Below are 25,100 nucleotides of genomic sequence, written 5' to 3'. Positions count from 1 at the left end.
TTTCAGGAAAATGTTTAGCTTCTTGTAGCTCGAATTTATTCCAATGTTTTGTTTTTTTATTTTGTAAGATGTGTGTTCTATAGTTTTTGATACAACTGTTTATATCACTACAAAATTAATCATTTTAATTGCTGTTTGTTGCTACTTATATTGTTTCAAACCTTGGTGTCTTCAAGGTGGGGCACTCAAGGAGACTTCACTACGACTCACCCCTTGCCTTTGGTTAAAGTAAAGCTATTTACAGAAAGCACCGGTGTCTTGGCTCTGGAGGACAAGGAATTGGGCAGGGTAAGTGTGCAGTATAGAGCCAAAAAGAAAACTTAAATAAATATTTACGAATTGATCGCTGATGACTGAGATGATTGAGTTGCTTTGACTAAAGACTGGAAAAATAGTTGGAAGATTTTTTCCAGTTCATGTAGGAGGGTGACACGATGTTAGGAAAATATGGAGTTGCAAATCATTGTGATATATTCTGATGGCAGTATCAGTTGTGATTGACCCACATTAATTCACTGGTCTGCAGAGGTTTAGCCCACCAAGTATTATATCTAAGCTGTCGTTTGTGATATATCCTGAGCACTGCTACTATTCTGGAGAAGAAAAAAAAAGAAGAATTGTCCTATACCAGAGGTCCCCAAACTTTTTTAGCCACACACCCTCTTCTTCTACTGCATCTGGTGGATCGATACAGCTGGCAGATGCATAGAAACATGGCCGTTGTTTGGCTAAAGAAAACAGTTCCTAATGACTATGATGAAAATTTAGACAACTATTTGATTAAAATAGAGAATATTTGATCAATTCCTTATCAACAGAATTGGAATCTAATATAGAATTAATATATTTACAATCATTGTATATATAACAACTCCTCTAAAATAGCATTGTGTGCCACTGATATGAACAGTTCTAGTTCTGGGGTGTTTTAAATTGCTGAAGTCAGAAAAAAACGACTAGCTGTCAGCTTCCACCACACTTAGAATTTATTCACTTTCAGATAAACCCGTGGTGATGTGTTATTTTTCTATGAAGGAACAACCACAGATTAAAAGCTTTATAGAACCTCACTGTAAAAAAAAAAATCCAAACTTTCCTCCGAACCATCAAAATGGTTTTGTGTTTGTCTTTGTCTGTGTGTGTTGCACAGAAGACAAACGACCGATTTAGAACTTAATTATTTCGATTTCTCTAGCGCTTTAAAAACTCAAGCAAAACTCAGTGTTGAACTTAAACCACACACACTTAAAAGCATGGTTATAAAACTAAAGGAACCCAGCTTTAATAACTGAATTTGCGTAGGACAAATTCAATTTAATTAGCAGGTGATTTAATTAGTAGCAGAAATGTTCACACAGCTGCCATCGTGCTTAAGTGCTAATGGCTTTAGCAGGTATGTGGTTCTTATGATACACTGTTCAAGAATAATGTTTGTAATCATTTCCAGCACTAGCATGTATTTCTTCATGCCTTTCAGGTGGTGCTGAACCCCACTACCAGTGGACCGAAGCAAGCCGAGTTCCATCGGATGGTGGTGCCTAAAAACAGCCAGGACGCAGATCTAAGGATCAAACTGGCAGTCCGCATGGACAAACCTCCCAACATGAAGCATAGTGGGTGAGTTTACCATCAGCTCTGTTTTTTAATGTCTGTGTTGGATCGATGGGGGACAGGAAGAGTCTCGCTAATGTTCAAGCAGAAAATAAGAAGTTCACATATTGCTACCTTTTTAAGGATTTTAGCGATGTTTTAGATGACGTTGTGTTGCAGAGTGGACCTTATAGCACAGGAACATGACCAAATCGCTGCTGCTGAATGTAAAGTTTATGCTGTGGTTAGCAGGCCATGTATGACAGATCAGGCGCCTCTTCATTCACATAAATCTGTACTGATTTTTACTCCAGTGGTGCCTTTCTCACATGTACAGCACTTTTTTAATCGTGTTGTCCACTCCAAGTCACATTTACTCACCTCCACTTCATACATTTGTACTGATACACAGTATAGACCTGCAACTTGAGGATCAGTGTCTTGTTCAAGGACATTTGGCATCATTAAAGCTGGAATGGAACTTACAACCTTCCAGTTGTCAGAAGACTATTTTTCCCATTGAGTCAGAGGCACCTTGTGCTTTGCGTTCTAAGGGGAAAAGGAATTGCACAGGCCTCTTAGGTGGTTTTCTGATTTATCCTGTCCTTGCCCAGCCTGTTAGGAGGACGTCCACATGAGAGGTTCAAAGCTTGGGATGTTGTTTTAGAACCTAATCCTGCTTTAAACGTCTCCATTACATTCTCCCTAACCTATCTGCTGTGTACTTTGGTCTTCTTGAGGCTGTTTGTTCTCTAATGGTCTCTAAAGAAAAACTCCAAGGGCAGAAACAGAGCAGCTGCATTTATCCTGAGGTAAAGAATGTCGAACGTTTCATGTTCTTCCACTTTTCACTTCTGCAGTACTTTGTCTCAGTCTTACACATAAAATCCTCACAAAATACTTAAATGTTTATGTGAAACTTTTTTTTTTTTTTTTTTTTTTTTTAAGGCTATTAATAGATTTTTGATTTTGTTTAGAAGGCCAGTACCTCCACCTGCTGGTTGAATAAATATATGCTGCAGAGTCTAAAGATGAAAACATATCTTACCTATTTAAAGATATTTAAGCTTTTTTGACCACCGCAAAAAGGCCCTATGTGCATCTTCTGATGTGTACATTAGTTTTAGGTTGAAATATGATAAGAGCATAAACAGAAATCATTAACAGATCTGACTTGTTAAAATAACTGACTAGACTGACTTTTTAATTGTACGAATATTTCATGTTGCAAACATGGTTTTGATTGCATATTTAATTCTAACTTATATTTCTCTTTTTTCTGAGTGAGGGAACAAAATGTTTCAAATGACAAAGTGACACATGGCGGCTCTAAAAGAATGTTTCTCAATCTTCTAGAACCTTTATTTAATGTTTTTCTTTTAATCCAGATATAATTTCATCTTACATTGTTTATCTAACATTTTGGTGACTGCTCACCCAACATATAAGCTGCCCACTGGTGACCTGGCACAAATAATGGTTCGTCTGTCTATATTTTGGGTGCTTCTGTGTGAAAAGTAGTGGTGGGATGAAATTTCAGAATGGAGACTGAGTATTTTGTGTAGCCCTTAGTTGTAACCACATGGTGGCAGCAAATCTTAATTTTATACCTAGTATTATTCTGGGTACAAATCTCTCTTGTCCTATCCTGGTGACCTAACTTCTGTTACAGACTTGTTTTCACCGGTTCCTTCACCTCACCCTCCTATTATTAATCTGAGCACAGAGCTGTGTCTAAAGCAGGCTTCCCCAAGGTTCTGGTCTCCGGGTCCTTCCAGGACCAGACTCAATCTCCTAGACGTCTCTCTGGACCGAGGAGGGGATTCAGGGTTTTTCATACATGTAACCTTACAACCACAAAGCAACAACACACTGTTGGGCCTGCCCAGATGGTCCTTCCACTGTGTCGGTTCACATGCTTCTTCTCTCTCTGTATCATAATATTTCATGTACCAACCTCATCACACAGGACTCTTCTGAGTTTTTCTTAAACGAAAACCACTCACTCCACTGAAGAAATAACCACAAATATTCCTTGGTTACATCAAATAGACATGTACAGAACAGAACACTGATAAGACCACCGCAATCTATTCCAGATACAGATGGCAGATAATTTCATGATTATTTATCTGTCTCACTCTGTTATAGGAATTCTACGCAGGTATTACATTAAAACTCATAATGAACTCTTGTTTTTTCTTTTAGATTGAAAAATACAGAATAATAATATAATGCAAGATAGAAACACAGATAGAATCATGACATGCAGGGTGATGCTGTACTTTTTTGGTTCTCTCAGTGCTGCGGTTATCTCTTGTGATTATTTCCTTATTTCTACCACCCTTTTTCCTTTAACTCAACCTTCCATTAATATGCTAGGACACAGCACTCGTAAAAGTCAGCTTCTTCAGCAATGATCTTCTATGACTTACTCTCCTTATAGAGCTTATCAGAGGCTGGACAATTGTGGGTAGAACTAGAACATAGTTTATATGTATTGAACATATTTTCATTGCTCTAATGTGAATGTCATTTTCTTATTAGAAACTAAATTTGGTGTTTTCATTAGCCAAAATCCTCAAATCTAATCCAAATAAAGTCTTGAAACATATCACATTGTGTATAATGAATCTATTTTTGCTTTTTGAATTGAAGCACTGAAATAGATAAACCTTTTCAGTAATATTCAGATTTCTTGGAATGAAGCTATAAGTTAATAAGAGCCAACATGGAGGGCCTAAGAAGCCACGTGTGGCTCCAGCAATATTTGCTCCCAATGAAATTTACCAACCTGTGTGAATCAAACAATGAACAATTATGCAGCTTTCCTCCAATGGCCTCCTTCTGTGTGTACAGACACAGAACCCAGAATTCTTCGGTCAAAGTAGATGAGACTTAACTGCTGTCCAATTGTTTGTAAAATAAAGTTGACATGGGCTTTTAGGTTTGGTTAGTTTTTGAACTTTAGTTTGGGGCTGCAATGCCAAGGAGAATTTGAATTAAAAAGAAAACTCTATCTATTTGCTTACCACTGTATGGCAATCAAAATGTTACATACAATTAATAATTACATCAAATAATTAATCTGTTGATCTGTCAAACATACACAGGGCATCTGTTTTACCTCTGTTTAATGTACTGGCCTCTTAAAGTCCTATTTCCACCTACTATATGTCTCTGTATCATTTTAATATTTTTTCTTCCTGTGAGCAGTGCGTGAGAGGTGTGTGATTCTGTTCCTGCTAAATTTTGAGGATCTGTTGGGTCCAGAGTACTTGAGCCGACTGCACAGATGTAGAAGTCATCATCCGATGCTATAAATGCAGTTTACTGAAATCAGCTGTCAACTGCAGTGTTCATATTGACACAATCAAAATACTGGAAGGATTATAGTTGGTTTCAGGTTGTCCACAAGGGGGCAGTATGAATCTCCCTGTGATACTTGGCATGCTGACATTAGAGGTCTTTAAAACTGCGTGTCTCATTAAAATAAAAATATGCTGTATATTTTGAGCATATATTTCAAATAAATGGGTGCATCTTCAGGATACATCTGTTTTGCAAAAATGAGCGCATCTTTAATTTTTATGTTAATCATATTCTGGTATGGAAAAGTCATAAAAGTTCAAAGCAGATGAAGACTTACAAGACTGTATTTTACTATTTAAGGGGGAAAAAATGCACTATTTAATATATTTTCCCAAAAAGGAACTTTTTTACCTGAATTTGGTGAGATGAGCATAAGTATGATTCTGTGATTAAAGCAAAATATTCTAAATGGTTTTAAAGCAACATTAATCTAATGTGTTTTCAGACTTTTATCATTTGCTTCAGTATGACCATTGGACAATAACAGCAGGTGGTTCTTTATATGGTTTTGTTTAGATACTTTTGCTTTCAAAAGTGGCAGAACAAAGTCAGGAAATGTTCCACGAATTGTAGCATAAGCGTTACAATTTTCCCATCAGGCATAACCCTAGATGAAACTGTACAATTTTCTGTTTAAATTGGAAAAGATAAATTATTACATTTATTGTTACGTCATTTGTGACCGTCTCAAAAAGCAAAAAATAAAACTAATAGTTGTACTGATTTGTGGCAACATTCTGCTTTACTTAGGTGTTCTGTATTTTGCATTTTAAATAGTCATGTAATTGTTATATATGCAAAGTGTACAAAAAAATCATTCATTTATTCATAAATTATAAAACATAGTTTGTATCAAGGTTGTTCCACTATCTTATCACTTGCTGAGACACCAGCTGAAAACAGGTGTTTTTCTGCTCAGATACCTGCACTGAGCTCCTTGGCATCAGCCGTTTGCTGCTCTGCCATGCGGCAGCAGAACTGACGTGTTAAACGGCAGGAGGAAGAGGACAAAGCAGCAAAATAATTTTCAGAAGTGGCTGGCGAGTGCTGCCACATGTTAACCCAGAGCCACATGGAATGGCCCAGATTCTCCGTCCAGACGCACCGCAGCCTTGACTGAAGGCCTTTTCTTTAAAAGCGGCCAGCAGGGCTGAAGAAAGAGGTCTTACCATCGATCTATTTTACGCCTGCACTTGCCTTCATCCCACGCAGTTTTTATCTTTTTTCCAGGGGGGTGGGGGGCACCCATTGATTTAGAAGCCATGCTGCTCATTATTCCATTTTCCTCAAGACTTCCTTCTGTGAGCGCCTCGGCCTCTTTGTGTTCGGGGAATCCTCACTTTTCTGAGTTATACATGAGAGGAGGAGTTTTACAGTAGGTCTTAACTGTGGCATTTGAAGTATGTTCCGATATTATCCCTGACCAGGCTTGAAGTACAATTGTCTTTGTAAATGCTCCAAGTGATTTTTCTCTTGTCTGGGCTTTTTAAATGATTTGAATTTAGTTTGTCTGGAACTTAATGCAAACGATAATGCATGATCTTCCAGTCCAAAGATCAGTGGGCCGGTTTCCCACCCTTCGATTAAAGACACTGTTAAACTGTTTTGCCCAGCATCTGCTGGTATGCTTAACCCACCTTTCATATGCAGAGAACAGTCCGTCCGTCCGTTGTCTTCCGCTTATCCGGGGTCGGGTCGCTGCAGAGAACAGCTATATCATAAAATGAGTGTGTGAGTGTGTGTGAATGGTTGAGTGAGAAACAGCATAGCAGTGGACTCCAAGATTGACGCAAGGTTGAAGAGGCTCAGTTTAGTTGGATGAAGCCGAGCCTTTTTACACAGATAAAAAAATAAATAAATACATAATCCAACGCAAAATGTTGGGTACCATTTATTTTTATTTAAATAGCTTTTAGAAATCATACACGTCTCTTTAAGCTTTTCGAAAATTCTAATATAAGCTTTCAACGTCAAATTTCTTGCGTTTTTAAAACAAAACCCAAAATATGTCTTGCTTTATTAATTTACCGAGTAAATCGGAGTAGGTTTTCTTTTTGCTTTTCTGGGTAATATATAGAAAACCTTGATCAGTACACATACTTGTTCAACTGTACTGAATTATTGAATTATGCTGCTAGAGATAGCTAGTCTTATACAAAATTCTGGAGTGATAGACAAAATAATATAACTCCTTGTGGAATTAAATGGTTTCCAGAGTTAGCAATAAAAATAGAGACAAACCACAGAATTTTATATATATATATATATATATATATATATATATATATATATATATATATATATATATATATATATATATACACACACACACACACACTACATAACATTTGCGTGTAATTTTGTGCCAGTAAAATTACAGAAAGAAAGATCAAAGTATTTTTAGCTTTAGCCTACACCTGATCATAATGTATAATTTGATTTAAACAGCTTTAATTAAAATTACTGAGGATTTCTTACAGGGTGATTCTCATTAAAACATGCTAACTAGACTGTTTTATATGTTTCTGCTGTTTGGGCTTTAGGTACCTGTATGCTGTAGGACACAGAGTCTGGAAACGTTGGAAAAAAAGATATTTCGTTCTTGTTCAGGTAAGATGGTCCTGAGACATAGTTTAGTAAGTGTAGAACCTTCTCCCCATGATCAGAGAACTTGAGGAAAGGTGTCCAGGTTAAAGAGAGATGATTAAATACACAAGCCAATTTACAAATACCGCTAAAGGCAAGGATTCCTATTTAATCTGTTTCTTTTTTTCCAAATGGAGCACAGTTTTTAGTCAGGGCTAGCTGTAGTACCAAACATATTTGCTAACTGTAACATCTTTTTCAAACCTTTTTTTATTGCTTATTTGCTGAAAAGTGGACAGTTGAAAGGAAAGAAACAAAAAACAATCTGAAAAGAAATCTCTTCACAGCAGTTTCATTAGATGAAAGGGTTTTTACCTCTTCATCTAAACACAAGATCAAGCTAATTAATCTGTGCTCTACTTTCTTCTTGAGCTTTTATTTACTTTCTGAGTGCTTACAGCTCACTCAGGATCTCTGTAGGTCAAGGAAAGATGAGGGAAGAATCATTTTATGTTTTTGTGAAATGTGGCTGCTTAGTTCACTCGGATTGAAAGTCATTTAATGGCAGAAGAGATTAAATCTTTGGTGAGGATGATCTGCATTCACTGACATCAGGATAGCGATGGTCTACTGGGTGTTTCAGAGTGAAGCTAACCCATTATTTAATGCTTCACAATGATAACAAAGAGTGCATAGGAACATGGATTTCTACAAAAAATACAGACAGAAATTAAACAGCAAAAGACGTATGTCATCTGTGTGTGAAATTTATGTTTTATTGCTGGTTGTAAAAAGTATTCACGCCCTCTGAACCTTTTCACACTGTACATGAAGATCAAAGCTGAAGTGGAAGCAAAACAATATATGTGAAAAGTGTGCCATGCATTTATGTCCAGCTCTCTTGACATATGATGCTTAATGGAACCTTTTGCTGCACGGGTTATGTCTACCATATGCACAACAGCTAAAATCTACTCAAACTTAAAATTTTCCCTTAGAAAAACAGCTCAACACCATTCAGTTTGGATGGAGAGCATCTGTAGACGTTAATATTCAAAACTTGCCACAAATCCTCACTTGTGACCTAAAACATGAACTTGCTTTGATATAAACCAAGTCCTGGAGAGCTACCATCCTTCAACGTTTAGGCTCATCTTTTCTCATCCAGTTCACCTCTGCAGAGCGGGATGGGCTGCTCAGAAGGGAATTCAGCTATCTGATCCCATTGTTTTAGAGCAGGGATGCTTCTACTGGTCGCAAGAGGACTCCCAACCCTTCACTTTTTTAAGTATGCTATCTTAAGCAACTAGTAGTTATACGGTTTTTATTTTAAATTACCCATTACTGCACAGTCACCTGTTCTTATGTTGTTTTTATGGGTTTACTTGTGTATTTATGCATTCTTTCATTTGCGTTTCACTTTGCTCCTCATACATCTGAACCTGCCCATTTTGGGGCAATAAAGGGTATTTCTATTCTATTTGTCAGAAGAAGAGAAAACAAAAACTTCTGAGGTGATAACAGCATATTGTACATAGTCACTATGTGTCTGTGTCCTTCAGGTGAGTCAATACACATTTGCAATGTGCAGCTACAGAGAGAGGAAAGCTGAGCCCCAGGAGCTGATGCAGCTGGAGGGCTACACTGTGGACTACTGCGACCCTCAGACAGGTAGACTGAAAAAGAATGTTGATCCATCTACAGACATTTAGAGAGAACTTAATTAAAATTATTGAAACACTTTTGCTTTTCCAGTCTCTCTGTTCTAGTATCTAAAGCACTGAAGTATTTTTTTTTGTAAAAAAAATATATTGCTCAGATATATTTCTGTTCATATTGGGACACTGTTAGTTGTCTCTGTTGTATAATGTTTTAGTTAAACTCCAGTACTGGCTTAACATTTGTGCCCTCGGTATCTTAATTTTTGTGTTTATCCTGTGAGCCCACTGACACGAGCTAGCTGCTGTTTGTGTCACAAAATCCAATACAAATTTCCTGATTTCCACATATTGCTTTGTGAACCACGGTGCTGTACATTATCCCATGCTAACAACAGTACACTTTAAAGAGTGTGCATCTAATGAGAAGTGTTTTGTAATCTTGAGAATTGTTCCTACTTAATAGAATATTCTGGGTGATAAAAAATTGTTAAAATCATTCGATTCATCGTCCATCAGTGGATTATCTACTGCCTCAAGTTTTCAGCCAATAATGCTTTGGAAATTATTTTGTAGGTGCTAATTTGGGTTTAATTTTATGGATTAGTTAGATGAAGCTAAAAGTGGGAATATATTGTGATATTGTAGCAGGATGCCGTAAATAAAAAGGCAAAAAGAGCAAGTTAAACATTGGTTCTTTGCTAAGTGGTCTATTAATGCAACAGTGCTTTATTTTAGCTAAGTTGTTTTATCGTGAATAAGTGATTCAAATGTGACTTACTGACTTATGCTCAAAAAAGCATTGTTGTGAAAATGGTCAGCTACAAGGACTGGACTGAAAAAAAAAAAAAACAGAAGAAGCAGGATAGCCAGTGGAACTCCATGAGCAGAAGGGGGACGCCTGCCTTTCTAGGCTGGTTGTAGACCAGTCGCTTTGCTGCATTCTTGACCATCTGCAGAAGTTTCAAAGCACAGGTTGGGAGACCAGATAGGAGGGTGTTGCAGTAGTCGATGCATAAGATTACAATTGACTACAACAGGAGCTGTGTGGCATGTTGGGTTGGTTACGGCCTGATTTTTCACATATTTATCTTTTTTTTTTTTTTTTTTTGAGGTTTTTACGGCACTAGTGGCACATTTTTTGTACAGTAGGCTGACAGGAAAGGGGGTGCGAGAAAGGGGGAGAGACATGCGGCAAAGGACGACAGGTCGGAGTCAAACCTGCATCAGCCACGTCGAGGACTAAGGCCTCCATACATGGGTCATAACCACCGCACCACCAAAGCATGCCCTCACATATTTAATAATACTAAGTGGCACTATCAAGCAACAGAGGATTTATTTAAAGATCAGATGGTCAGGGATCATGACACCAGAGTTTCTAGCTACCTGTGATGAAGCAAGATATAGGGATTCAGTGTGGATGCAGATATATTATGCTTTATGGTTAGCTAGGAAGACAAGCATTTTAGTTTTTGATTAGGTTTAGTTGGAGGGTTGAGCCGTCTGACGGTCCAAAATTTATTCTTAGACTGTCGGGTGGGAATGACAGGTAGAGTTTGGTATCATCGGCATAGCATGGTATAAAAAGCTTTGTGATCTGATGATTTGGCCCATAGTGACGGTATATGGCCAGGAAAAGGGGTCCCAGGATTGAGCCTCCTCAATTACATACATTCCAATTCAATGCTAGTTCAGATTATTTTGCAATAACAGCAGTAGAATTAGCTCTGGATAGTACTTTTTTCAGTTTATTTTGTAACCTCTTTGAAAGAATATACCTTTTATATTTAAAACTATATTAACAGTAATAAAAATATCTGGTATGTTTGCTTTTACAACTAGTAAAAACAAACATACCAAAGACTGAATTTTCTCCTTTCTTTCTTTCTTTTTTTCTTTTTTTTTTTTTTTTTTTAACAATTTGTAGGTCTGCAGGGTGGTCGTGTGTTTTTCAATGCAGTGAAGGAGGGCGACCTGGTTACGTTCGCCTGTGACGACGAGCAGGATCGAGTGCTGTGGGTCCAGGCAATATACAGAGCCACTGGGCAGTCGTATAAACCAGTCCCACCAATACACAACAAAACTGCAAACAGCAAAGAAGGAAACATGAAATCGTCTTGTATCAGTAAGTTGTCATTATTTGTTGTTCATTGTTTCAACAGATCAGAAGAAAAGGTTTGTCATTAAAGGTATATAGCCATGTGATGTGCCTTTATCAAAAAGACCAAAATCCAGTCGATTATGATAAAATAGGATATACTCTAAGCGTCCGTCCAGATAGTGTTTTGATGGTCCTTTTTGAGCCTAAAAATAACCAACTCATTGTGCTATGATGAGCAGATATAAACAGACATGGCCCCATCTGTCGGCAGTAGCGCTGAAGTAACAGAAACCATATAGAGATTAATAAATCAAAATTGAATAATGCCAAACCAAGCCTGACTCCTCTGAAATGCCTCGTGGTAAAGCGGCAGCTCAGTGTGATCGAAGACCATCCATCCATCCATCCATCCATTTTCTGACCAACTTAATCCCTCATAGGGTCGCGGGGTGCTGGTGCCTATCTCCAGCGTTCACTGGGCGAGAGGCAGGGTACACCCTGGACACCAGTCTGTCGCAGGGCAACACAGAGACAAACAGGACAAACAACCATTCACGCACACACTCACACCTAAGGACAACTTACAGACACCAATTAACCTAACAGTCATGTTTTTGGACTATGGGAGGAAGCTGGAGTACCAGGAGAGAACCCACGCATGCACAGGGAGAACATGCAAACTCCATGCAGAAAGACCCAGGGTTGGATTTGAACCCTGAACCTTCTTGCTGCAAGGCAACAGCGCGACCCACTGCGCCACTGTGCAGCCCTGATCGAAGACCAACTGTTATTATTTAAATAAACACATCAACTCTAAGCGCCTAATATCAGAATGTCACGGACAAAGAAAATTCTTGTTTGCAGTCACATCTGAGCCTCGGCAGCTTTAGCTTCCGCTTCAGTGAACACCAACTTTCATACTGTATTCCCAGCACTATTTTAGTCTTTTCCATCTTGGAATTATTTTTTTTTTGCGTTTTGTTTTCACTGGATCTTGGAACTATTTTAAAAAAAATTCCACAGTTCGCTGGGAGATGCTAATAGCCATTAGCTTCTTCCTTATTTATCCCCTGCTGCACACACGCAGTGTCGTACTTCCATTGTTATTATAAATAAACACGAAGGCCTTTATTCATTAACAAATTGAGAAAAAAACAAAGCATAAAATGCCAAAATAACTAATACACCAGCAGGACGTGATAATGTTTCATAAAAACTTTGTACGCCACCAGAGTGAGTTACTTACGTGTAAATTACAAAAATGTCAAATAACGTGTTTATGTACCTTTAAGTATGGCCAAAAACTAACTGTTCAGAGTAAAACCTAAAACAATCACTCTGACATCAGTCAAAAAAACTGAATGAATGTACTTGTATAAAATACAAGTACTTTGATGCAATCAACTGGTTTCCTTATATAGGAAATTTTTGACCCATCTGTATAATCTGACCCAATCTGTATAATATGATTGAACTTGACTTTGTAAAGTGCCTTGAGATGACATGTTTCATGAATTGGCGCTATATAAATAAAATTGAATTGAATTGAATTAAAATGGGAAAATGAACACCAGTGGTTATGGCTAGAGCCTGTAGGCGGTGCACATCAGGCTGATTTTCTTCCGTAGTCCCTGGCAGGAATGAATAAAATAAACAGATGGTTATAACATTTATAAGGAGAAAAACAATGAGAGAAAATAAAGTTAATATATAGAGAATAGCAGATAATGAATAACTGGAGAGTGGTAGGAGAATGTAGCAGAGTGAGAGAAAGCAGCCTAAGCCTATAGCAGCATAACTACAGAGATAGCTCAGGGTAACCTAAGCCACTCTAACTATAAGCTTTGTCAAAAAGGAAAGTTTTAAGCCCAGTCTTAAAAGTAGTCACGGTGTCTGCCTCACGGACCAAAAATGGGATATGATTCCACAGAAGAAGAGCCTGATAGCTAAAGGATCTGCCTCCCATTCTACTTTTAGAGAAAATTAGGAAGCACCAATAGACCTGCAGTCTGAGAGCAAGGTGCTCTGTTTGGAGCATATGGAGCAATCAGATGTTTCTGTTATACATGATAAGAAGACTGTAACAATTGAGGTCTAACAGGATTTAGGCTGCTGGTCTTGATGCTCAATTCCAATATTTTCTTCCTCAGGATGTGAATGTGTGGGTGAATGGGTAAATGACTGACAGTAGTATAAAGCGCTTTTGGGTCGTAGGACTTGATGAAGCGCTACACAAGTGCATCCATTTACCATTTACTGTTTTTCAAAACAGAAATCCGTAGGGGACATACAGTTTTCAAATATTAATTTTCTCTAAACATTTTCTGCATGTGTAACTGTGTCCTCTGCATGCACTTGGATGGAAGGATTTGAGCAGATGTGGGATAAATCAATAACAAAAAATCTAAAGGAGACTGTTCCAAAAAAGGAGCCATTTGACCCCTACAAGACAATATGGGGAAGATCTACCTTGCCAGGTCGTAGATGAAACCCATTCTAGAAAATGAAGTAAAAACGCTCCATAAAAGCAACTTCTGTTATTTTCTACCAGACTTTTGTCTCTGAATCTCAACCACCTTTTATTACTCCAGACAATTAGCTTGTCTTCATACTGCTAGCTGGATTTTCTCTTAGGACGTGTGAAGTGTTATTTTAGAGCCCCGTATTTGCAGGTTTCTGTCAGTTTTTTCCATTTTGTCCTTTTTTACTATTGAATGAGTTTTTTTCAGATGATACTTTATTTCCATTTCTTGTTACTCTCCCCTCTTCTTTCATATTCTTTCTGCTGCATATATAAATTATACCTAATCTGTGGTCAGAAACTGTGGCGCTTCCCCTTGATGTTTCCGATTGCTCCAATTAATTTCCTTTTTTGTTTTACTTTTAGGTATTAACCATCATGTCCTACATTTTATTTGTCCCCTCAATATCACAGGCACACATGCACATTATTTGTAAATGATTTTATTTATTCCATGTTTGCAGTCGACTTTGTCTGAATTCTTGCCTCCTGCCGAGCTAGGTCTGGCTGCATGGGAGCTTCATGCTGAGAGCTGATTATTGCTGTATATGTGTAATATGCTGTAATAGCTTTCCATTCTCACCACTATTCATTAGTGTTTAATAGAAGAGATTGAAGTGTCAGTGGTGACAAGTGCTGACACGCTGTTTGAAGGAGGAAATAGGTGGTGTCCCTGAAATAGCTCCTAACTGGGTGCTAGGTGCTGTTCTTTATATCGGTGCTTATTGGGTTTGACAGAAAGTCGTTCACTGGACTAATTGTTGTTTCTGTGAAACCATCAGCTCCTCTTTAAGGCCTAGAGGTGTGTGTTCATCAAAATGAAATCTGATGGTTAAATAACACTGTGCACACACAGATGTTCATTAAAAGAGCTGTTTTTCAGATTCAGATGAGATTTATTTGGTGCATGATCAGCATATCGTTCATTTTTCCACTGTTTAAGATTGAAATAAATAAAGAAGGTATTAGGAAAAAATATCTCTTTTGAACAAACACATTGTTGGAGCTAGTATTGTAACCGTTTACACATTAAAATCCTGCCAGAGTTGAACTACGCCTCTGACTGTTGCTCCACTAAATGTCTTTCTCCCTATGTTTTTATAATTGTCATGTTTGTGGTAATGAAGGACCCGGTGCAGACTGTGGATGTGGCAAAAAACAGTTTTTCTTACGACAAAAATGAAGGAAACTTGCAAAGGACATTACAAGAGGAACAGGTCATGGACCGCAGGCAAAGAGACGTTTTAACAGGCAGGGTAACCGAAGAATCAAACAGTAAATGATGAGAAGTCAGGAGCAGGGGTGGACGATGGCAAAGGAACTAGATGAGCTAATCAGAGGAGTGGAGTAGGTGTGGCAGATTGGAAGCAGAGGGAGGGACACTAAGTAACAAAAATAGATCTGAACTGATGCACAAACCAAAATGTGTCATTAGGTGAGACATATTGCCCTTCCCCTCATCCAAAAGTATGAGGTTAATTTCTGATGTTCTCTGTTGGCACCTACTCCAGTTCAGTATAATCAGCCTTTTAACTTTGAGTTTCTCCATCATCATTAATTCCAGCCAGTCTGTGAGAGTGTTCCAGCTGGCTCACCACACGGTAGAGACAGGGTCTGCTCTGTACAGTAAGGCTATAGAGGAGCTCCCTTCGTGGTGGGCTAACTTTTCTGGAGTATATTTCTACCCTGGTACTCTGATTTGTTCCTTGTCCCTGCAGTGGTAATACATATGGGAAGGAGACTATTCCAGAACTTTATCCTTATTCCTGAAAAGGTTCCTGCAATGGAAACAACCCCTTATAAAGAGATGTAGGTGAACTACTCATAGGCACAGCTTACATTACTGTGGTAACAAATGTAGCACGTCTACCTTCTCTGTATGGCTTGGTTTCACATTGCCACTTTGGGGAGCAGCAATAAAGCAGCAGCCGCTCTGCCTGCCACAGAACCATGTAAGATCATGCATGTGTCATGGACAACGCTGCAAAGCAAAATGTAAACATAACAATGCTTGCTGTTTCCTGGTATACATGAGCGGTTATTAATATCAATACTTATTAGGTCAAAGGTTTTTAATAATTTAGCTCTGAGTCCTGATACCAGTCACAAACAATTGTTAGCGAAATACAGCTAAGTGAAGCCAAGGGAAGGCAAGCTAATTTAAATAACACCATTCATTCAGAAGGCAATCCAAACTGCTTTACAAGACATTAATGGGAAGACAGGAAGAAAATAAAGCTAAGAGGCTTTACTTAGAAGAAGAAAGGAAAGTACAGACAATATAAATATAACCAATACAGACAATATAAATATAACCATAACATTTAATAAGTCAGAATTTGTGTTCTCCAAAGCTTCTGTAACAAATATGCTTTCAGTTTTCATCTAAAGAACCCAACAGTTACTGCAAATTTTAGGTTTTTAGTTTGTGCCTCATCTTGTTTAGTTTTGTTCCTGGGAACACTAGCAGCTCTATGAAGACCTGAGGGCTCTGCATGGTTTGTACTTGACAGCCAACTCATATATCCATTTTGGATCAAGACAATTTAGCACTTTACTCACATGAATGCTTATAAAATGAAACTCTTTCCCAAACTAGACTGAAAAGCTTGCACAAACACTAGTGAAAAGCTCCCAAAACAGGTAAAAAGATTTACACTTAATTTAACCTAGCAAAAAGCTGTCATACAAAAGTAGTGAAATCCTTCATGTGAAACCCTCTGCCTTTTTATACAAACTAGTGACAAGCTTTTAATATAAACCAGCAAAAAGCTTTTATATAGATTATTAAAAAGCTTCCATATAAACCAGCGTGTACCTTTGTGAACTATTATCAAGAAGCATTCATATAAACGATGTATATTAATATTATATAAATTATTACAATTGTTAAGAAGCTTTTATATAAATTAGTAAAAGGATTTCTTAATTTACTGTCAGGTTTCTGGTGTGATACTAAATTGTATTTTATGTCAATGTAATTAATTCTAAAATTTAACTAAATATAAACAGAAGTCTTTGATGTAGACCGGATGTTGGATGAAAAATTTTGTTTCAACACAGCATGTGGAAACAACATTTTCAACATGTTGGAAATAAACATAGAAAACCTGCAGAAACTAAACAGCATCAGGCCTAGTTAGTCCTCAGACAGGATACCACCTTGAAATACCAGGTGCTGTAAGCACTGGCAAACTACTCTGCCAAAATGTAACAACAACGGTACTCTCACCAAAAATGGGAGTGGAATTAAAATGTGCCCCCAAAATGGAAGTACCACTGTTTAAAAGGTTAAGAATAGTTTAAAAAAACAAAAATTAGATAACATTGTATTCTATACTAGTAATATTGGTAGTTTTGAGTTCCTATCTTTATTTAGATTTTTTTTACCACAATATGAAAATCTTTAAACTGGCAAAATAGTTTTCTTTGCTTTTGCCTTTCAGTTAAGTATGGCCACAAAAGCACTTCTCTAGAGGTAAAAGCCATGTTTTGGCTAGTACCTCTGTGTGCCAACTTGTGAAGGTGAAAACCATTCAGTTTTGACCATGAATATCTTAAAAAAACTTTAATATTAGTTACAGTGAAATATTATTTATTATTGCAACCAACCAAGCTTTTTGATCAGATTCATTGAGCTTTGTAAGAGACAGATTTGGTTTTAAGATTGGAAACCCTTTTTTATAGCTTTCCATTTGTGTTTTAATTTATACACCCAGGTGAGTACAACCTTTACATTATTAAAATATTCTGTCTTTTAATTGGACAACATTGGAGATATGACACTTGTTCTAACACTAACAAGTCACATGACACCAGGGAGGAAAAAAGACTAACTGGGGACAACTTGGACATTTTCACTTAGTGGTGTACTCACTTAACATAATTATTCTTTATTATCCTGCAATGGGGAAATTTGGGTGTGAAAGTGGCAAACACATAAACAGTTACACACAATTATTAGCGATGAAAAAAGAAGAGAAGAAGAAAGAACAAACTACTCTAATCTAAAGTTAGTTCTAAAGAAACACCAAGAGCAGAAGAGAAAAGTAAATACCAGTCAATATTGCACAGTAGAAAATATTTGACAGTGGAAAAAAAAACTCCAGCCTATTTACATACAACAACACACAACAATAGAATACGCAATATGTATAATAGTGCAGCAGCAACCCGAGCTAAACTGTTATACAAGCTTGACTAACTGTATCAAAGTGTCATACCTTGATGAAAAGATATAATAAAATATTTACAAAAAATTGAGTGGTGTACAGTGTTGTGAGATGCTATATATGTAGCACAGTATAACACAGTATCGTCTCATATTTTAAGTGACAACTTTATAAAGGACAAACTGTTTAAACTTGAAGTTGGAAAGAAGTTCCAGCAAATAAAATTTTACTTTTCAGTTGTAAGAAAGAAACAGTTTAGTCCTGATTCCACCTCCAAAATCTAATCAAATTTCACCAGAGCCTTCAGAGATGTTTGACTTTGACCACTTTTCTCCCAAAGGCTATAACGTTTGTTTTCAATTTTACCAGAAAAGAAAGCCTGGCTCCTCAGTGTGTTTTCAGGTGCGGTTCCTAAATCCTGTCATTGGTGTGAGTTTTTTTTTTCCATTATTTTAGAAAAAGCAGGTAACCCCGAGGCAAAACATAAAAGCTGTCCATTCCTCTCAACCTCTCAGGCTTTCGGCAGCTGAGGACGCATTGATGTGGCCTTTTGAAACTTTTCTGTCGGATGACTTTGTCTGTTTGCTCTCTGATGAAGAGAATCCATGCTCAACCAGAATGACGTTGATAGACTTGTCTGCCCACATCTTCATCTTGGCTTGCCCTGACATCAGCAGAGCTGTTTTGGTCCGACAGGCAGATCATGTCACATCTTTCAGCATTTTGCACCTGCTTCTGAAACGCTCCCTGTCCCCTTCTACCTCTTGCTCTGCATCAATAACCTGCCATCAGTGGCTACTACTATCTTTCAGAGGAGGATGTCACATAGATGTGACTGTTGCTGTGACAATGCCAATGAAGCTCAGACTACATGGATATGGAGAGATTGAGCTGAGAAACCCACCCCCACCATCCCACCTCCTCACACATAGAGATGCACAAGCACAGAGACACACACAGAAGGGGACTAAAAGGACATGAAAGAAAAAAACATGGACATTTATTTTTGTCATAGTTCAATACTCAAAGAATAAGAATAAGAATCACATATATCAGGTTGTTCTAACTTGCATTTCAAATAAAGGAGCAGTCCAACGTTCACTTGATCTCACACACAATCTTTGGCAATAGTTACTCCAAGAGACCAGGACTCCAGTGGAAAATATTCTATTAGCTAAAACAACATAGGGTTTAAGTGACCAAGAATGGGAAGAGGAAACTAAAGGATAGTTTTCCCAATATGTCTATTAAGAAATGAAAAATTATTGTGGGATTAGGACTTTTTTCCCCCAATCTTACTAATGTTTGTGATCCTAGTCCCCTCACCTTGAAATTTGGTACTTAAAATTGTCTTGGTTTGGCTAGATTGAGCTCATAAGATGAGACTAAAAATCTTCTTTTTTTGTTTACATAGAATAAAGGTTTGGAAAATGAACTCTTTACAAAAAACTTTAGTCAGTGTACAAAAATTGAGTCCAGGTTTGACTTGTCCACATATTAAAAAGTATTGAATACACTTCTAAAGGAATCAACGTTTGATACATTTAAAATTGTGTTTTAAGGAGCCTCTGTTTAAAAATACAGTTCAGGTTTGATCACTTCCAGTGTTTTTGATTTGTCCAAACAAAAATAGGACACAATAACGAAACCTTTCGGGTGCATAACTGCTCACTCTTCCTAAAGGAGCTTCTCCTCCTCATCATATCAGCACCTGTTCACCAGCAAGTGGCTAGTTTTATTCTCTGATGTTCAATGTGTTAGACCTGCCATAGAATGAATTATATAAATCATTTGGATGGAGAAATTAATGACCTCCTCCAAAATGATCCATGTCAGCTCTGATAGGTGGAAGGTTAACAAGCTGGCAGTATTTTGAGACAATCAGTTTCAAGTTTGTATGACAGAAATTCTAAGTAACTACAATCAAAATGTCTGGAACAAGCAGGAAACGGCTTGCACAGGGTATCCAGAGTTTTAACATTGGGTGGACTTGCGCTGCTACCGTCAGAGTGGCTGGTACACTGCAAAAAGGGAACTAAAAGCTTTTACAGTCATATTTCAACTCAGTAAAAGTAAAATTTTAATGAAATTAGTATATTTTTCCTCAATTTGAGCAACTAAATAAGACTATTTGCCAATGGGATGAGTATTTTTACCCCTAAAATAAGATACTTAGATATCCTGCACTTGAAATAAGATGATGGAGATGAATTGTTATTTTAAGTGCAAAAATCTTATTCCATTGGCAAATAATCTTGTTTAGTTGCTCAAATCGAGGAAAAATATACTAATTTCATTAAAATTTTACTTTTACTGAGGAAAAATACAAGAATTTCAAGAAAATATTACTTATTTGAGTTCCCTTTTTGCAGTGTAGAAGGGTTTTCAATTCAAAATCATGCATTCCAACAGTTCTGAAAACTGCATTTTGGCATGTAAGATTTGCTCCACCCTACTTACAAAGTCCACTGGCGTGATATTGCTGAAGTGCTCGACCGTTCTCTATGCATGTAAGGATTTCAGCCTTCATTTTAAAGCTAGGGTCGGCGATTTTTCCGGAAGTTTCCCCAAGTCCCTTTTTTAATAGCTGCGCAAGGCGGTCTTATCTTGCTCTTTCGCTCTTCAGGTGGTTCGCGTGAAAGAGATCTCCCAAATTCACTCTGGTTTTATTTCTTTCTCCTGAGGTCTTCATCTTCTTCTCATAAACATAAACAATACAATAATCCAAGTATACAGTGGGAGCTGCAATGAACGGCTAACTGCTAACCTAGCCGCTAAGCTAACCAGATACATAAACACTACAAGTGTGCATGTGCAGCCAGCAAATGGAAACTCAGACGGAGCGAGCACACACTGGTGTTACATGAGTGCTTCAGAATGACTGGCATGTGGGACAACCAATAGATAAGGTGATACCACCGGAACCTAAAGGACAGAGGGCGTGAGTATATTACGTCCATGGATGAAAGCAGGAACAAAACTTTGACAATTCAAAGCCCTTCGGACCAAACGGCAGAAATTGGTTATAGTTTTCACAGGCCTGCATCTCCCACAAATAATTTTTTTTTAACTTTTTGTGAATACGTAATATATTGACTACTCTCAAGATGGGAGAATGATTTTACCCAGTATAACAAAAAGTGTTTCTGAACAGGATTACCAACTATAGCTTTATGGGTTTGCTGGGTCAGAGACATACCATGATGACATGATAGCTACTAATAAGCTGTGGTTGCAGCTGCTCAATAAGTAATCTTATGTTTTATAGAAAGGATCGTCAGTAGGAGAAACATGATGATTCTGGTGGTATTTCCATCTTATGCAGTCATACGGACATTGGAAATCAAATGGTAACTTTGTCACACAAAATGACAAATAGGTCAGTGAAAAATGGTGATGGTTGGATGGGAGATGAGCAAAGAAAGAGGCAAAGGAAACCTGGGGCCTAAAGCTTTATATCCTGGATAAACTGTTCTGAAAATACTGAGTTTGACATACTTCATGCTTACCAACAGCATGAACCAAGGGAATCAACTGTGTCTGGATCAGTGATGTCCTTCCATATTCCAGCAGTTACTGCTACGGGACCAATTGCTCAGATCACCTCCATAGACACACACACACACACACACACACACACACACACACACACACACACACACACACACACACACCCCTCCCCCTCTTAAAGTTGGATTTGACACAGATCATCAACACTCTTCTGCTGTTAGTCCATCAATCAATACTTCCCCTCCTTTCCCCTCTTCTTATTATCAGCACTAATCTATATCTCTTTGTCTCGTTTTCTTTAGAGTCGCCTCCTTTAGCCCGGCCTTTTCTCCAAATTACATTAAGGACAATCCCACGGATGTGATGGTAACAAATGTAAAATGACCTACATCGGAATTAGATGAAGTGAAACTAGGCCACATGAATCGAAGGCCAAGTGTGGACAGAAAGTGAGAGAGTCCAAAGAAAAGACTAGAAGAAAAGCAAATGACTCTTGATTGGAAGTTGATTGTAAAGATTTCACTTTTGCTGTCGTTTTTTTTTCTATTGGACAAAAGCCACACAGAAATGCGGCTGGGTGGATGAGTGCATGGGGGAATGAGGAGGGGAGACCTTCTGGGTATCTCTGCATCCAAACAAAAACAAAATGGCAGTGTTAATAAAAAGCAATCACTAATGCCTTTCCCTAGCACCAGGCCGCAGGCGTCGCATGCGTGGGTACGGCGCTGGCATTCTTCAGTGACTCGTGGTCTTTTGTGGAGCCATGTGTCACACTCACAAACTTCCCATCTCCAAATGTACTCCCACAATAATGGCAGAGTGGGAAGTGTTAGGCTTTTTATTTGCTGGGGCCATTAACGAGAGGCTCTGAAAGGACTGGAAATGAACCCAGGTTTGCTCAGGCTGGGTTACCATGTGCCTTGCCTGCTTCTTTTACCTCCCCTGTTTGATGGTGACGCTAGCATCAAACCCTTGTTATAATCCGCAGCTCCCAGGGGGGCTCTATTAGGTTAAAAGACTGCGATCTAAGTATCATCTCTATTGTCCCAAAACAACATGCGAATAAAAATAATCTCAGAAAATAAAATTACTTGAAGCTAATGGAATTTTTACAAAAATATAGACCTTGATTCAGAGCCACCTCCATAAGCTAAATAAAACTTAAATACAATGTAAAACTCCTTCATTGTGTGTGAATTTTGGAATATTATTCTGCTAATCACCTGATTATTGTCTGTGTTACTAATTGCTTTATGCTGAATGGGTCCCTAAAGTTGTCTCCTTCCTCTTTTTTCCAATTGAATTTTAGAAGTCTCGACACACTGTACAAGGTTTTGCTGAGGTAAAGTGCCTTGCAGAGTTATTCAGTGTCGTTAAACTTTGTGACAAAAACAGTTTGTCACATTAGTACCACAACTTTTATTGTATCCGTTTGGGATTATTATGTGACAGACCAATACAAAGTAATGCAGGAGTCATCTAATCAGTCATCTAATCAGTTAATGTAGATCAGGGTTAGGATTGACAACAATATTCCAAGCTTTGAACAACTCCCAGAGTTCTGATTAATTCATCATTTAAACAAGGAGAGAGGATGGACCACTTGCAGACCTACCAAGACTTGGATGTCCATCTAGACTGATAGGCTGGACAAGGAGAGCAGAGTAACCGAGAAGCCCATGGTAACTCTAGGGAAGCTTCAGGGTTCCATAACTCAGGTGGTAGAATCTGTCAACACAGCAGGTATTAGTCGGGCCCCCATAAAAGAGTGGGGAATTTTTTTTTTATAAAAGCCAGTCCTAGTTGCAGAGTGCCACAAACTATGTGGTGGAAGCAGTAAATATTTGGAAGATGCCCTACCCAGAGCATTTTCTTAGAGTGAAAATGCCATTTATGTCAAAGAAGAGGCTTTAATGTTTCTAAAACAAGTCCATGCATCTTTTTCCACAAATAATTTTGAATTTACGTCACTTTAAACATGCGTGATACCATGTAACTGTCTATGAAAAATTGCTGACTGTCTCAGAAAAATATTTCGGTGCACAGACATGCTCAGCCACAACAAAAGGCTAAAGGACAGAATTCAGCCCATTTTCTCTTGATGTTATCGATATGCTGTGCACATTGGTACATTTTGATGATACACAGGGTAAATATTATGACCAAGGCTTTGACATATACAGAAGGAGAAATACAATGAAAATCAGCACTTTTATTTGACCACATTTAATTTAATGAGGTGAAAAACACATAGCACAGTTTTGGAACATTTGGTTGAATTATGCCAAAATCACTGGTTCAACTAGCAAACTGCCCAGTAAAACCCTTGTAGAACAAATGTGCTTCACCTGATACAGTCCAGATTTGCTGCAGTTATCGATATGTGAATCTGTAAAGTCTGAGACTTCTATATTTTCAAATGGCTTTTATGGTGTTTTTCAGTGATTATTTTGAAAACAATTTAGGCTGGCAATTTTTTTTAAGATTTTTTCCTTTGCTTAATTATATATAAATCATACATAGTGGCATTTGCAATAGTGGTTCCACTGAAAAATTATTATTTAATGCCTTAACTTTACACAATGAGTTTACATTTACCCTTATAGCTGTGGAGTTGTACTTGATTTATATCAGGTATGTAATTTCAGGTGGAAATTGCTCCTTGTCTGACATCTGAATGTTCATGAGTGATACCTTTTTGTGTGTGTTGTGCTTGCTGTGTGGCTGGACACCACACACTAGGACCAAACATGCAGGACCAACTTTTTCAGCCTTTAAATGTGTAAAGTATCATGTTTAATCTAAAGTTCAGCTCACTTTTGAGACATTTCCTAACAGATGACAAGCTTTGCGTTTTAAAAGCTTGTCATCTTTAAAGCTCTGATATACTGCATTTGCATGTAACAATGTTAAGGTGTTACTTTGTTTGCTTTTCAGGTCTGGATCCATCTCAGCGTCAGAGCGTGGAGGACTTGATCTCTGCTGCTCCGAGTTGCTTTAACCATGCTGCCCTGTTCACCGTTTTACAGAAACACACTCTGCAGCACCGCATGAATGACTCCTTCTCCTGCCTGGTACGTTAACTTGAATGTCCAGTGTCCTCTAACTATTCATTCCTTGATCGGATTGTTTGTAGGGGGACAAAATCCAATCATGACATGCGTTTACATGCACCAGGTTTTATTCAGAATACAAGTACTGTGCAGATTCCTCAGATTTTCCTAAAAAAACAGATGTTGTACTTCTGCCTGTGCCAAAGAAAAATATTTTATTAACTTTATTGAACATTCAAGTACAAACAAATATGGAAGTTTCTTCGTTTTGTGATGTCTGCGTGGGCAGAATGCAACCATGTCAGGTTCTAAGAGTGATTGAGACATCCCTGCATTTGCTTATAAAGCTACAGGCTCAGCAACACATGCTTTTGGTCTTCCTGCGTTACAGGATGGGAGACATCGGGCACAGATGCACAGTTTGCCCCAATCCAAATGATCTATTTGGCATAAGCAATTTCCCTCTGGGATTCAGCAATTTCCCTCTGGGATTATTAAAGTATTTCTGATTCTGGTTCTAAGTGCTTACATGGA

General features: G+C 37.9%; 1 protein-coding gene across 5 annotated transcripts in view; it reads left to right on the top strand.

The window, feature by feature from the left end:
- The window catches only part of cadps2 (Ca++-dependent secretion activator 2), a 216,673-nt gene that overhangs the window by 49,633 nt on the left and 141,940 nt on the right, over positions 1 to 25,100 (top strand). For all 5 annotated transcript variants that reach the window (XM_036145524.1, XM_036145517.1, XM_036145521.1 and 2 more), the window contains exons 6-11: positions 177 to 288; positions 1,478 to 1,617; positions 7,506 to 7,572; positions 9,111 to 9,219; positions 11,137 to 11,334; positions 24,451 to 24,587. In XM_036145524.1, the coding sequence (XP_036001417.1) occupies positions 177 to 288; positions 1,478 to 1,617; positions 7,506 to 7,572; positions 9,111 to 9,219; positions 11,137 to 11,334; positions 24,451 to 24,587 (763 nt within the window). The remainder of the gene's footprint in view (positions 1 to 176; positions 289 to 1,477; positions 1,618 to 7,505; positions 7,573 to 9,110; positions 9,220 to 11,136; positions 11,335 to 24,450; positions 24,588 to 25,100) is intronic.

Source organism: Fundulus heteroclitus, chromosome 2 (assembly GCF_011125445.2).
Source record: "Fundulus heteroclitus isolate FHET01 chromosome 2, MU-UCD_Fhet_4.1, whole genome shotgun sequence".
NCBI lineage: Eukaryota > Metazoa > Chordata > Actinopteri > Cyprinodontiformes > Fundulidae > Fundulus > Fundulus heteroclitus.
The sequence above is the reverse complement of the archived record's forward strand: the minus strand, read 5'-3'. Positions and strand labels throughout refer to the sequence as shown.